Source organism: Anarrhichthys ocellatus, unplaced genomic scaffold, assembly GCF_004355925.1.
Source record: "Anarrhichthys ocellatus isolate YVR2014 unplaced genomic scaffold, GSC_Weel_1.0 scaffold34, whole genome shotgun sequence".
Lineage (NCBI taxonomy): Eukaryota > Metazoa > Chordata > Actinopteri > Perciformes > Anarhichadidae > Anarrhichthys > Anarrhichthys ocellatus.
This window is the reverse complement of record NW_022280064.1, coordinates 4,870,166-4,884,046: the sequence shown is the minus strand read 5'-3', so window position 1 is coordinate 4,884,046 and position 13,881 is coordinate 4,870,166. Positions and strand designations below refer to the sequence as shown.

Below are 13,881 nucleotides of genomic sequence, written 5' to 3'. Positions count from 1 at the left end.
TATACGGCGTCTCTACGTCACTCCTCCTTAGTCCAGATATGGTCACTTCCTGTTTACTGGTCACGTCCACTTCTTATATTCAGTCTGTGGTTGAACCGTCATTTCTTTTCTTTATCGATATCGGGACTAAAAACGACGGATTGGCGCGTCACAAACTAAAATATCTTTGTATGAACCAATAAGATTCCTCTTCACTGTCAACACACTTTGTTTGTTAATGATGAGCCTCACAACATTATTACCGACAGGTATATTGACTTTTGTTAATTTTCTCTCCAAAACTGCCACAACAATCATTAATATCTTTACAAGAAAATCAATGTGTGTGTGAAGGTGGTGAAGAGGCATTAAGATAACACACTCCATCAGGATGATTCAGATCATTTCAAACATGCAATGCATCATCCAACAGTGAACAATGAGACGCTTAATGCGCACTAAGTGCTCAGGTAACCTGAACAGAAGAGGCAGACAAAATATAAATAAAAAAAACCAACAACTTTACAATTTAGCGTGCAGAGCAGAAACCACTGCAGGATAATAACCAGATGTCAACAACCCCCTCGTCGCTCTGTTACGTTTCATTCTGCAGATCATCACATCAGTATTCAATCTGCCCGTCTGTCTGGGAGGCGAGGTGTGTGTGTGTGTGTGTGTGTGTGTGTGTGTGTGTGTGTGTGCATCAGCTTCTCCACACACACTCGTCTCCCTCCTCGTCCTTCACGCTTCCAGCGGCGGGGATGAGGACGGGTGAGCTCCGGGTTAAGCTCCACATTATGAGGGCGAAACAGAAGGAAGAGGTGGGCATATTCTCTTTACCTCCATTATTAAAGCATTATCTGCCCTGAGAATATTAACACATCCACTGTCAGGGTGAGCTTATGCTGTTGAAGAAGTATTTACATCCGTTACTGACCACAATGTGAAACAAACACTTCACTACAAATGTGTTAAAGTAATAGTTTGTCCGTTTTGACATCTGGATAAGAAGCTACAGGCCACCGGCTAGTTAGCTTAGCATAAAGACCGGAACAATCTAGCCTGACTCTGTCCAAAGCTGCAAAGATCTGCCAACCAGCATCTCTAAAGCCTCAGTACAAAACAATGATGAATCCATTATTGTTTGGCCTGATGGTGGCGCTAGACTCATTCATCCTCAGGGAAATTTAATGACGATCCATCCAATAGTTGTCATACATGTAAACATCAGGATTGTTTTACGCCTGATGATACAAAACGACTGGTAATGACTCAATAATGCTAAAATGCTACATTTAGCACCTTTACTGCTGTGAATGAGACCTTCATCTACTTTCTAAATGTCAGTACAAAGGTTAAGTAGTTCTCATCGGTCGGGTATGTCACAATGACACGATCTGCTATTGTCATATTTACTTTGAAAGCAATACAACTGAGGTATCATCACGGTGAGGTTTTGTCCAAAGAGTTGTTCTCCGCTCCGCTCGAGCGGCGATTCACTCCCACATGAGAGAAGTGGCCAAAAAACAAGGCAGAGTTCAGAGCGATTCGTTTGGTGGGAACGAGGCTAAAATACTTGTGATTCAGACATTTTAACGGCCTTACAGTGAGAGGATGAAAACATGAAACGCATCGTTACAAATCACACCGGTTCATCCTCTGTGGAGCTGGAACGTGATCAACAAGTTTCATGGCTTACTGCCAGTTAGATATCTTGATATATCATAATTAATATAATATAATGAATGAGTGGCCCAAATGAAAGGGTTAATGCTCTGGGGATCAACCTCTGTTGATCAAGAATATACATAGCAGATTTAAAGGAGGTCTGGTCATTTGTTTTTCAAGATACCGTGTCGTGGACCGAAGGTCTGGACCTGATCAGAGGTTATTGTGGGTCATTCAAACTTAACCAGTTCATCCTCTGGGGAGCAGGAGTGTGATCAGTATGTTTCATAACAACCTCCCTGTTATATTTGGAGATATCTTGTGGACAAAGTTGACATTTTCACTTGAGAGTGGTGCTCGAGGAAAGTTTACAAAGTGCCCAAAATCAAAGGGTTCATCCTCCGGGAAGCATGAATATGCTCAGATTTTGATATGTTATGCGTACAAGTGAGAATTTTGTTCTGATGTTAGTTAATCGTCTGAGGAAATCAAATTTTTTAGTTTGTAGTTTTTCAACATGTCTATGTTGAAAAACTTTGAAGTTGATCAAAACATGGATCATAGGGATCAAACAGGTTCATCCTCTGGAGAGCAATAATGAGCTCCAAGATAATCATTTAAAGATAAGATTATTAAATATCAAGCCTGCAGAGCTTACAATTTGGCTGGGGCTGCAGGGAACGGTCAAGCAGTGAGACCGTTGTTAGGACTCATCTTCTGGGGACAATGAACCCTCATAACAAAGTTAATAGAACTATGGCTATTGAGAGATAATTTGCATGGAGCTTCAAGGGAAAATTTTGGCTTAATAGTGGTGCAACAGCAAAGGTCGTGTTGTCAGCAAAGGTATTTGAAACCTTCCGCTGGGGACCAAGACAAATGATAGATTCCATGTCATTCTGACCAACATCCCTCTGGACCACAGTGTTCAATCCGGCCTGTTTAAAGCGCGACAATAACTGAACAGAAGTGTAAAGGCTTGCTGTATTTGTTGCGGGTCCTTCAAAAGATTGCAGGGTTTTACGGTGTTTATTTTGGGGTAAATTCCATCGCCGCCATGTTGGCGATGACTCGGCGACACTCACCACACGAGGTATTGATGGCGTCCCGCAGCTCGGCGTACTTCCACTTGCTCAGCTCGTACTTCTTGGCCCCGGCAGCAGCCTTGGTGGCCTGGACCTGTGGACCTCTAACACGGGAAAACAAGACAAGGGGGGGACGCCGGAGAAGTCAGCAAACAAATATTCTACCAGCATTGCATTGTGGGAAAAAAAACGTCAGCAAGGGGAACGTAACAGCAGATTAGCAGCATCGTAGTAAGAGAAGGAAAAAGAAAGATGGCTACAGTAGAACTGTAGAGGGTTTGAGATCATTCGCTTCAATCTGAATTTATGTCAAAAAAAGGATTTGCAAGTTATGTTTTAACTTAGTAAGAACTAGATGGGTGAAGTTTACAGATAGAAGTACAACAAATAATTATTATAATAAATAGTGTAATTTGATTTGATGCCCAATGTTAGTTTCACACCTACCGACTCCAACAAACACTATTAATCCTGTTATACATTTTATATTTCTACGTCAGTTATGTGTTGTTAAAGGCAGCTATAAAGTAGTTCCTCTTACAGTAAACTCCACCCGACCTGAGAGGAATAAGAACCACAGGTTTAATACAACAGTATTAGCATTGGCTGCAGACGTTAAGGTGAAAGCGAGGAACAAACGGGGAGTCAGATTAGCAGCATCGTAGTAAGAGAAGGAAAAAGAAAGATGGCTACAGTAGAACTGTAGAGGGTTTGAGATCATTGTTAAAACGCATGCTGTCTCAGTCGCTAGGAGTCAAAATAGCGCCTTTTTAATCCGTGACCGGGATTAAGAACATTCTGTGAGCATGACTGAGGCTTCTAGTTCACGGGATGTTAAAGGGTTAAAAATATCTCAGCAGATTAGCACGAGGTAAACATGACGAGCTGCCTTTACTCTCATCTACAGCTGCACTAAAAACAAAGTTTGGAAAGGATTTAATAACAAAAAGCTCAATATTGGTTAGTGGTGAATTAACTTCACAGAGTGAAATAAAGTTGTACTGACTCAGCAGAACATGTGTTTCTAGTCTCTGATCATGTTTCATTGTAAACAACCAATCAGAGGAGAGCTAGTAACGTTAGCAGCACCGCTAACGGCTAACCAACAGAGGTTCACTTCAGTTACACTATGATGCCTTCAGGCTCTGCTCAGTGAACATGAGTACTGGCTGAAGGTACATTATAACGTTATCATGATGTGTTCACATGTCATCTGTAAAATGTAGTTTTAGTGATAAACTAGAATAAATCCAGTAGTTTGAAGGAGATGTTTTCACACGAATATAAAATAAGATATTAGAGATGAATTATGAGATTAACTTCCTACATGAGCTCTAAGATTATTATAATCTCCTTAAATCTAGTTAGAAACACTAACATGTTCCGTTTTAACCATTTTGTTTTCTTTTAACATGAAACATCCAGAAGTCAGAAGCAGATCAGATGACTTCAACATAAGTCCTGTTTTCTACTGAATGTGCTTCTCAGAAAATAAAAGAGTGAAGAGAAATGTAGAGAGAATGTAAATAAATGGTTGATCATATTAGAAAACAATAGAATAAACTAAACCACACAGATTCTGTCTGGTTTAGCAGGAAGTGCGTATTGAGGATTATTGATCAGGCTTTTCAGTAACTCTGTAAACTTCATCTTTACAGTCGATAACAGTATATCTATAAACACTGAATCAGGTTGGAGCTGCAGACTGAACTGAAGGTGTTTTTACTGCAAAAGTGGAGTAAAAATCACGAGTTTAAACAACATTTAACGAGCAGGTTCTTCAGCCGGCAAACGTCTGCAGGTCGACGATCAATGAGACGAAATGTGCATTAAAATAAAGAAGAAAATAATGAGAGACCTGCAGCGGATATCAAACTGCTCTGAGGGAATTAACCTGTTCATCAGAATTCATCAGTTAGATCAAGATCATGAAGAAAATCAACGTTGAGAGGATTTCTGCGTCTCATGTGATCAGAGGTCTGGTGCGTGGAGGCGATTGATTGAGTTGAGATTCATTTGGTGTGAACAGTTCGTACCCACCTCGCCAGCAGCTCGGTCATTTCTTTCGCCATTTCCTCCCTAAAAAGCACGACGTCAGCGTTTTTAAGTGTTAGTAAAATGTTGGTTCAGGTCGTATACAAAGTACTGCACAGAAATACTCATAGCAGATACATGACATGAGGAAGGAGGAGATGAAGAGGAGGCTTTAGGAGGGAAGAGAAGGAAAGGAGGAACAAAAGAATATATGAGAGTGAAGGAGGAGGAGAAGAAGTATTGTGTTGTACTATAGTGTTTGCTGTAACATTGTAATAATTGATAATATTAGGACACTACATTTTAATAACCTGCTCAGGGACTACAGATGAAAAGAAACTTTAGTGTTGATTAATGTGCACCGTCTCTGGTAAATAGATGAATAAAAAATAAAAAATAAATAAAAATAAATTAGATAAATAAATAAATAAGATAAATAAATAAATAATTAAATAAATAAAATAGATAAATTAAATAAATAAATAAATAAAATAGATAAATACCTGAAGACTTCACTGAAGTGTATTTCTTAAATGCACTAAAGTTACTTTGCAGCACTTTGTGGACTTAATTAACATTACACAGCAGCATGAACAGGTGATTTCTAAAAGGAGTCTCGATGAAGGAGAGAAAAGAGGAAGAGGAGGATGAAGAAGAGAAAGAAAGAGGAAACGAACATGGAGAAGTTATCTTTAAGGTAACGGTCAGTCTGTTCTTCTGACGTCTTTAAATGGTTTAAATGTTCTACATCTTAAATTATTCCGTCTATGAAGAGAGTCTGTCGAGATGTTTTATGAGTAAAATAAGTAAAAAATAAAAAGTAGTCTTCCTGAGGATGTTTTTTCTGCTCGTTTTCAGTCCGTTTGTGAGAGAAAAAACATTTAACAAATACTGCAAAATAAACCACCACTCGAGAGAAGAAGAGAGCTGCGTTTGGGAGCCACAAAGTGCTACGATGCAGCACTCCAGCGTCCTCGACGTGAGCAACGTGAACTCTACTACGGCTGACTCACGACGACCAGCATCGAGTCCAAAAACTGTCAGAGCGACTCGGTTACGTGAGTCGCTGCAGGGTGAAGAGCGAGGGAGGCGGAAGGCCGGAATAAAACAACTAAAAAAACAGACGCGGAGAACTTTGAACATCTCAGTATGCAGCGCTGAACTGGTTAACAGATCTCAGGAGAGACTCTCTACATAAAGCTCAGAAACACAGACTGCGTCTGGTCCCTGAAGGTGTCGGGGTGCTGGGTACTGAGAGGTGAACCTACATGGTCAAGCTCTTGAGCACTGTGGTTCCAGCGGAGCTGCAAACAGAAGATTGTAGGATTATGACACGGAGCGACACTGAACAACAAAAACACAAAATTAATCAGCAGGAGGAGGAAGGAGGTGATTGTTCTCCTCTGACCAGAGACGACCCGGATTCATCAAACAGCTGGAACATCGTCAGAAGAGGACTAAAAGTTAAAGTGAATATCTTCTGCTTTAAAGATAAAGATCTTTAAATGTTCTTAAATCTCTAACGTTGGTTCATGGTGACAGTGTTTTGCATTGAACAATAAAAATAAATCAGATTCACGTAGATCTGTAGCAAACAAGTGATTAAGTTCAGTTTGACATTTCTGTCTGAATAAGTTTCAATTTAATATTCTCAGTTTATGTTCTTATTTATTTGCATCACTGATATCTGTTGTGCAGGTGCTTCAATTAGTGCAGAATATTATCATCGTTTCAATAGAATAAGAATAATTAAAAGAGTTTTCATGCGTTTGTACGGCCTCATCACCTTGCGTTTCTTTTTAGATCATTATTTAGATATTCATATTCATTTACTCACGTATTTCACAGGTTTCTTTAAACATAAAGCCTTTAAATGTTCTTAGTTTTGCAGTATTTTTACTTTAACTTCTGGTCAAACCAGACCAGGTGAGACTGAAGCGACACTTCAGAGAGTGTTGAGTCTGTTTTCATGCTAATGAAGGGTGATGTTCTCTATTCTTAGGAATGAACATCCACTTACAGCACATGTCTAACATATAAATTACAGAGTTGTCTTTAAAGGTCACTCCCACGCTTTGCTAGCAGTGAGACCGAGTCATATGATTATTATTATTATTATTAGAGACTTCTCCTCATGTTTGATAAAAACAGGCCCAGATCAGCCTTCTGGTCACAATCAATGTCGGTGCAATAAATCAAAAACATTGGACAATTACAGGTTCTTCTAGTTAAATTAAAGATGGAAGAAACAAGAGTGGCTTCTATCAAACTGTTGGATTCAGGGTGTGCGCTCGGCTGGCGGATTGTTACAGCATGCAGGCTTGTTATGGGTTAAAGGGGGGATCGGGGGATCGGGGGATAAATTAAAGGGCTAATAAATCGCCGGGTCTTACGCTGCTCTCTCTGGGGACGATGGAACTGAGGAGCCGTTACTGAGAGGAAAAAAACAAAAGAAAGAAGAAGAAGACGGTTAAACACGGAGAGACGGATTCAAACCACAGTGACAGGAAGCTGTTGAGAAGAAGAAAAGAAGTGACTACTCTCCAACCCGTCAGACGCTGATGCATCATCAATAGTTAGCGTTTCTCTCAGGCTTCTGCATCATGAAACATTCAGTGTTTAGTTTGATTTCCACAGCGAGTGAATGTTGAACGCACAGAGTCAAACATCACAGCAGACATAGCGCACAGTGCTGCACCGTGAGAGAGCAGAAGACAAAGAGTTAACAAGTATTGAGATACTTTACCTCAGAATTATTTATAAATGATCGTTAGAAGTGCTTATAACTGTACTCAACCCTCTGAACCTCAAGCAGTTTTTGGGCATTTTTCACTGTAACATAAAGTCCTGCTCCTCTATTAAACAGAACCATGATGAGTAGAAGTAGAGAGAACTAGAACACGTCTTTAGTGCAGAATGACAGTTATGACGACATTAATCATTAAAAAAATGAAAGAAACGCAAGCTGAAAATCTTTATTTTACAAAAATTGGAAAACAATGGAATCTATATATTCAACATGTCTCCAAGTGTCCACAAGTGTTACTGATGTTGGGAAAACATGGAGGCTCCATATGTTATAATATTAAACTATTCACATTTTAACAGCCCCTCCCCTCCCCTCCTCTCCTCGATTTTAAATGAGAACATGAAGAATAAAATGTTTTTGATGAAATATCACAATTCTAAGCTTAGTAGCTTAGTTTCTGCAGCTGTTTCTGATGGAAGCGTTTGTCGTACATGAGGCAACTGTGGGAAATATGACCATCTGACGGTAATGACTGTTTTTACAGCTTCTGGTTGTGATAAACGGTGTCGTTTTGCCAACTGTCTACAAAGAAAACATGCTTTTCCATCCTGCCTGTAGTTTTTGAGGTTCAGAGGGTTAAAGAGTGCTATAAGAACAGTATAAGTATGGTTATAATGCATTAAAGAGAAGAAACCAACACAACAGAGCCCAAATTCAGTTCCCACATCTCCTACAGTGGAGAACCATTAACCTTTGACCCGTTGCAGGGTTCTAACACCCACCTCGGGAACCACAACTCCTGTTTTTTATGCTCATAACTAAAAAGAGGCAGGATGATGAGGTTCCTGCTCACTACGACCGCCTCAAAGTGTCAAACCGTTAAAAGCTGGGTTACCTGCGCAGGCCGGCGTCGTTCTGCACCTCCTCTGGGATGAGCTCCGACTCGCTCTGGGCGATCCTCAGCGCCAGCTCCCTGTCCCTCCTCTCCTGCTCCAGGACGGTCTGCCGAGAGGCGTCCTCCTCCCGCTCCGCCTGCAGCTGCAACTCCATCTCCATCTGAACCACGTGAAAAAGAGTTGGTTTTTAACTGCGTGCTGCACCACCTGGAGAGCCGCCGTTGACATATGTTCACGTGCTGGAAGTGTCGGAGAAGCACCGTCTACCATCTGCAGGTGTGAAATATATCAGCCAGATGCACCGGAGAGATCCGGCTGCTGCGTCCTCAGTTCACTTTACAAACGTCGTCTCTTTAATAAATCTGACAGCTCCGACTGTTCTACAAGCCAGCTGTTTACAAATGCAGATGTCCCCCGAAGTGCAGATGTTTGCAGCTGTACTCACACACCGCGAGTTTGAGTCCCAAAACAACAACAACAACACGCTGTTTTGTTTCAATGTGGGCCGTGATTGGCTGGTCACACACAGCTGATGTAGCTGATGTAGCTGATGTAGCCTACAGAGGTCTCACTTCTTTAAATTGTTTTTACTTTTCAAACTTCCGTCTTCACTCGAGGATGTTTATTAGACTTCACACATCTGGACACACTTGAGACTTCACATGTTTTCTTTTTCTTAATACTCTGCAGTAAAAACCTGTGATTTGCAACATGACATCATCACCTGTCATGTGACTGACAAGTTACTTACTGATACGTTACTTACTGATACGTTATGGAGAGCAACAAAATAAGTTTCAATCAATATGCAGATGATACACCGGTTTATATAACCATATATCCATATAACCACATATTCATATAACCATATCACCACATTTAAACAAAGACAAACCTGTAAACACTGTGGTATTTGTTGTAGGAAAGATTCAGCGCTCGTCTTCAAATCGGCAAAGTTAAAACACGACAAACTAAAGCAGAAGTTTGTCTGTACGGACACATGAAGAAGATATCACGGAGCCTTTTCTTACTACGACAGACTAACCTTCAATAACAGACTCCTCCTTGGTTTGAAGTAAACATTGTAGAAGTCAAACTAAAACTTATTTCAATGAGTGAAAGCCTTTTTCTTTTCTTTTGATCTTCCTAGCTTTATATCATGTGCATGTATATATTTTCTCCATTATGTCCATCTAGATGAGGTCATTCTTTGTTTGGACTTATGTCTCATTTGGAAGAACTTGTCAATTTGTTGATCTTAAGTAGACTCGACTATTGGAACGGTGTCTTCACAGGTCCATTAAATAGCTGCACCAAAACCACATCGGTCCAGTTCTAAGGTCTTTACTCCGACTTCCTGTCTGTCAGAGAACTGACTTCATGTTGTTTGCTTATAAAGCAGCGAATGCTTTCGTACATTATGAACCATCCAGACCTGTCAGGTCTGCTTCCTGTCCCCCAGAGTCAAAACTAAACCCGGAGAAACAGCGTTCAGTCTTTATGATTCATAAATGTGAAGCTGGTGGAAGTGTGTGAGGTTTGTATGGAAACGCAGCCTCGGGGGCTCCGGGACGCCGGCCAGCAGCTTTGATCCAAACGGCCGCCGCTCGCCACTAAAATCTGCCCCTGATCCGGCCGGGTCGGCGCCCCGCCCCGGGGATCCACTGGAACCGGGCCTCAGCCACGCCAGCAGATGGGCTGGATGGAGACACGCTGGACGATGAAGATAAAACCCACGTCGTTTATTTGTGATGGACATCAGAGATGAGAACCTAAAAGCATGTGCATCATGGAGATCAAAGTGATTCCTTTAGTTTCCAGAGAGGAGTGCTGCCTGACAGCAGACCGCTGCTCTAGTGTTAGAATACACAGGTGACCTCATGTTCTCTGGGCGGTTCATATTCACTCTCTACATTACTATGTCTGTTATATCGTACTTCATCTTCACTTCAAGCACACTGTCAGTGAGTGTTTGAGTTCACATCTCATTAAACTGTGAAATACGTCTCTGATGACACAAAGTTCGACTCGGTATTTACTTAATATCACATGATATGTATTTTAATTACTTTTTCCTCCAATTCATAATGATGCTGCTGCTTCCTGCTCTGTGATTCATGTCTCAGGTTCCTTTCTTTACCTTCATTTCCCCACATTTAATTATAATTATTATTATTCTGTGTTTCTCAGTCAAATCTAAAAACAGACATGATGCGTATATTTTATCATAATCTCTGATGTTCAACAATAAACCTTTATTTACAGATCAGATAATTAAATATGCTCCTTTGCAGAACCTGCCTGAGAATGTTTTCTTAAGTCGTGATAGTTTTCTCCAAACATAAACGTGTAAACTGGAAACAAAAGCTCCGAATACATAACTCGTCATACTTTTAATTTCTCTTCACACACCTGATATACCGTTACCTCGTAAGCACAGAGAGCGACACTCTGCACATTGTTAATCCAGCACAACAAGCTGCAGTGAATTTAACTTTTACCAACAATAGAACAGTAGAAGCTCAGTATTTCTGTGAAGAAGATCGTGCAGCTTTTGCAGAAGTTACAAAAAAGAAACCAAAGTATCTGGAGAGGTGAAATCACCTTGAACTCAAACAGCATCTCTGTGCTCTCAGGCTGTGACGTTTAAAAAATGAGGTAATGTGCAAAAGTGATGAATGTATACTTTTTTATTTTTCTTAATTATTATAATTTTTCTTGATATATTCTGTGTTTTTTTTGCATTCTGCCTAGTCTGTGTGCCTGTGTGTGATGTTGGTGTGTTTGGATCAAAACAAATTTAAATGCATAGAAAATAAAATACATGAGAGAAAAACACCAGAAGAAAATGAGGTAATTATATGGAGATAAATGCATCTCTTGCATTTCTCTCCATCTGCAAACAAAAGGAGGAATTGCACTCGTGCCGAACACGCTCTGGGTGCGTCTGCGCTCTGATATCGAGCAACACGTTGAGATGACAGCGGTTGCAAAGTGATGCACAACTGATGTTGCCATCAGCGACCGCGATGCATCCTTTATGAGTTCCCCCCTCAGTGCTCTACATCCTCCCAGAGAACCATCTGCTAAACAACCAGAACCAGCACCCACCTGCATCTTCCTCTCCTCCTCCTCCCTCCTCTTCCTCTCCTCCTCTTCCTGCTTCCTCTTCTGCTCCATCTCGGATTTCCTGATGGAGGGAAGAAAAACAGAAAGAGGGGAAGAAGATGAAAGAAGGAAAACAAAGACAGGAAATCATTCAGAGAAAGAGAGAAAGGAACAGACGAGACGAAGACAAAAGACATTCAGATGAATTAAGGAGCAGCGAAGGAGACGGAGAGACGAATGAAGATGGATTAGTGAAGTGAGAACACTTCTTCTTCTCCTCTGACTGCTACCAGTGTCAGACTCAGCGTTTCTCCATGAGCAGAAGATATTTTGGCATTTCCCCAAATAAATGTATAAAAAGTTAAACATGAAGTTTGACTTTTTTTAAAACTATAATTTCAGTGAATCTGAACCAACAGACACTTAATGACAAAGACTCAGTAACAGATGGAGGAGCAGTAGACAGCAGCTCCTGTGCTCTGAGAGGTAGAGTCAGTGTTCTATGGATGGAGTCTGGTGTGTTTGTAGAGATCACATGTTCTCCTGTCTGGTTCTATGAACTCATCTCCTGCAGTAGAACCCTGACTGTGGAGCAGAACCTCTTCTACATCTCCATCACCACTGTCCCTGTAAGCTGGTTTCTCGGCTCTTTGCCTTTTGATTTCTGTCGTGCGCTGACATGAAACCAGACGCTCTGACATCATTTCCTCTTCAGTCCCGACTGTTGTCCTCTCGGGTCAGACAGGAAGTGAAGGTTGTTCTTCTGCTGCGCACACGCGCACACGCACACACACACACACACACACACACACACACACTCTGCTCCAAATAGAAACATCAGCTAAAACGCCTAAAAATAAAAGAGGAATTTAAAGCACCAGGAGGGACATGCAGTCACAACCTTGTGCATAACGTTTGGACCGAAGAGGAATTAAACAAGGCGGTGTCGGGGACTTTTATCTTCTAAATGCTCCAACCACGACCTCCAGTCTGTGACCTCCAGCTGGATCCTGGGACTTCATAACTTGCCAGCGGAGGAGACTGAAGGGAAGGCAAAGTGGACCATAATGTGGAGTCCGTCATCTCTAATGTCTTACATTAGCGGGCAGTGGTTTGTGACGAACACAATGGTCCCCATCAGTCCTCCTCCAAGACTCCTCAGGAAGAGGACGGTCACATAACCGACGCGATCCGGGATTCAAACACCTCACCGGACCCTTACATGCTGTCATGAAGGAACTAGAACTAGAACACTGAGACCGAAGCGACAGATCTCCTTCATTCTGACATGCTGTTATACTTATTCCTGCAGAGCTGCACAGAGAGGATCTGGAAGTGCCTTAAAGGGACAGTACTGATGTTCAGTAGTGTGTGTGTATGAGGTTCTCCTCCACAGTCAGGGTTCTACTGCAGGAGATGAGTTCATAGAACAGACAGGAGAACCAGCACGGGAGCAAAGTAATGTTCTGCTGTGGACGTATTTTAAAGAGTCTCTCAGTTTAAGTGAGCGCTGTATTTAGAATGTCTTCTCCTCTTTACCTTGCTGTCAGACACTGAAGCTGTTCTCTGTGATCTCTACAAACACACCAGACTCCATTCATAGAACTCTACCTCTCAGAGCACAGGAGCTGCTGTCTACTGCTCCTCCATCTGAATATTGAATCAATTAAAACAAGTCTTTGTCACATGAGATGACATGTTAAAGGTGAGCGGGTTGAACCCTTCATGTGGTGACTGTGAGGCTGAGACGTTTGACTTCTTATCTCTTCTGATGATAACTGAAGCTGTAAAGAAGCAACAAACCCGGCTCGTGTATAAAAGTAAATCCTTGTGGTGTCATTATGTAAATCCCTAAGATGAGTGGACACGGAGTGCTTCTGTCCACTGCAGCAGTTTTTGCAGGGTCGAAAAAAAACGCAGCCAAGTGGCTCTTCATTTAGTTTTTTTGCTGCGTACGTGACGGCAAACCCCCAAAACATTCAACACTCACAGCTTCCGGTCGTCGTCGTCCTGCTTGCGGCGCTGCTCGTCCTCCTCCCTCCTCTTCTTCTCCCGCTCCATCTCCTCCTCGATGCGTCGCAGCCTCTCGCGCTCCTCCTCCTCCTTCTTCTTGTTCTGCATGGCGATGAGCAGCTGCTCCGACCGGGTCACCAGGGCCTGGTACTCGTGGTCGATGTCGATCCGGGTCATGACGGTGCGCTGACGGACACAGAAGCAGAACCGAGTTATAATGACGCATTTAGGCCTTTAGCTGGAACAGGTTTATATTTCAAATGTTACGTTTCCCACCCAATACAAACTCAAACGTCCTCCATGTGACCTGTCAATCACTGTGTAGCCCCGCCCTAAAGCATCCCCTGCT

At 41.8% G+C, this 13,881-nt stretch overlaps 1 protein-coding gene across 1 annotated transcript in view; it reads right to left on the bottom strand.

Annotated features, from left to right (window-relative positions):
• Nucleotides 1–2,676: 2,676 nt before the first annotated feature.
• The window catches only part of LOC116393538 (unconventional myosin-VI-like), a gene marked incomplete at its 5' end in the record, with an annotated part of 40,876 nt that continues 29,671 nt past the window's right edge, over nucleotides 2,677–13,881 (bottom strand). The window contains 5 exons of the mRNA XM_031865933.1: nucleotides 2,677–2,836; nucleotides 8,411–8,571; nucleotides 9,985–10,109; nucleotides 11,567–11,601; nucleotides 13,510–13,718. Coding sequence (XP_031721793.1) covers nucleotides 2,677–2,836; nucleotides 8,411–8,571; nucleotides 9,985–10,109; nucleotides 11,567–11,601; nucleotides 13,510–13,718 — 690 coding nt within the window. The remainder of the gene's footprint in view (nucleotides 2,837–8,410; nucleotides 8,572–9,984; nucleotides 10,110–11,566; nucleotides 11,602–13,509; nucleotides 13,719–13,881) is intronic.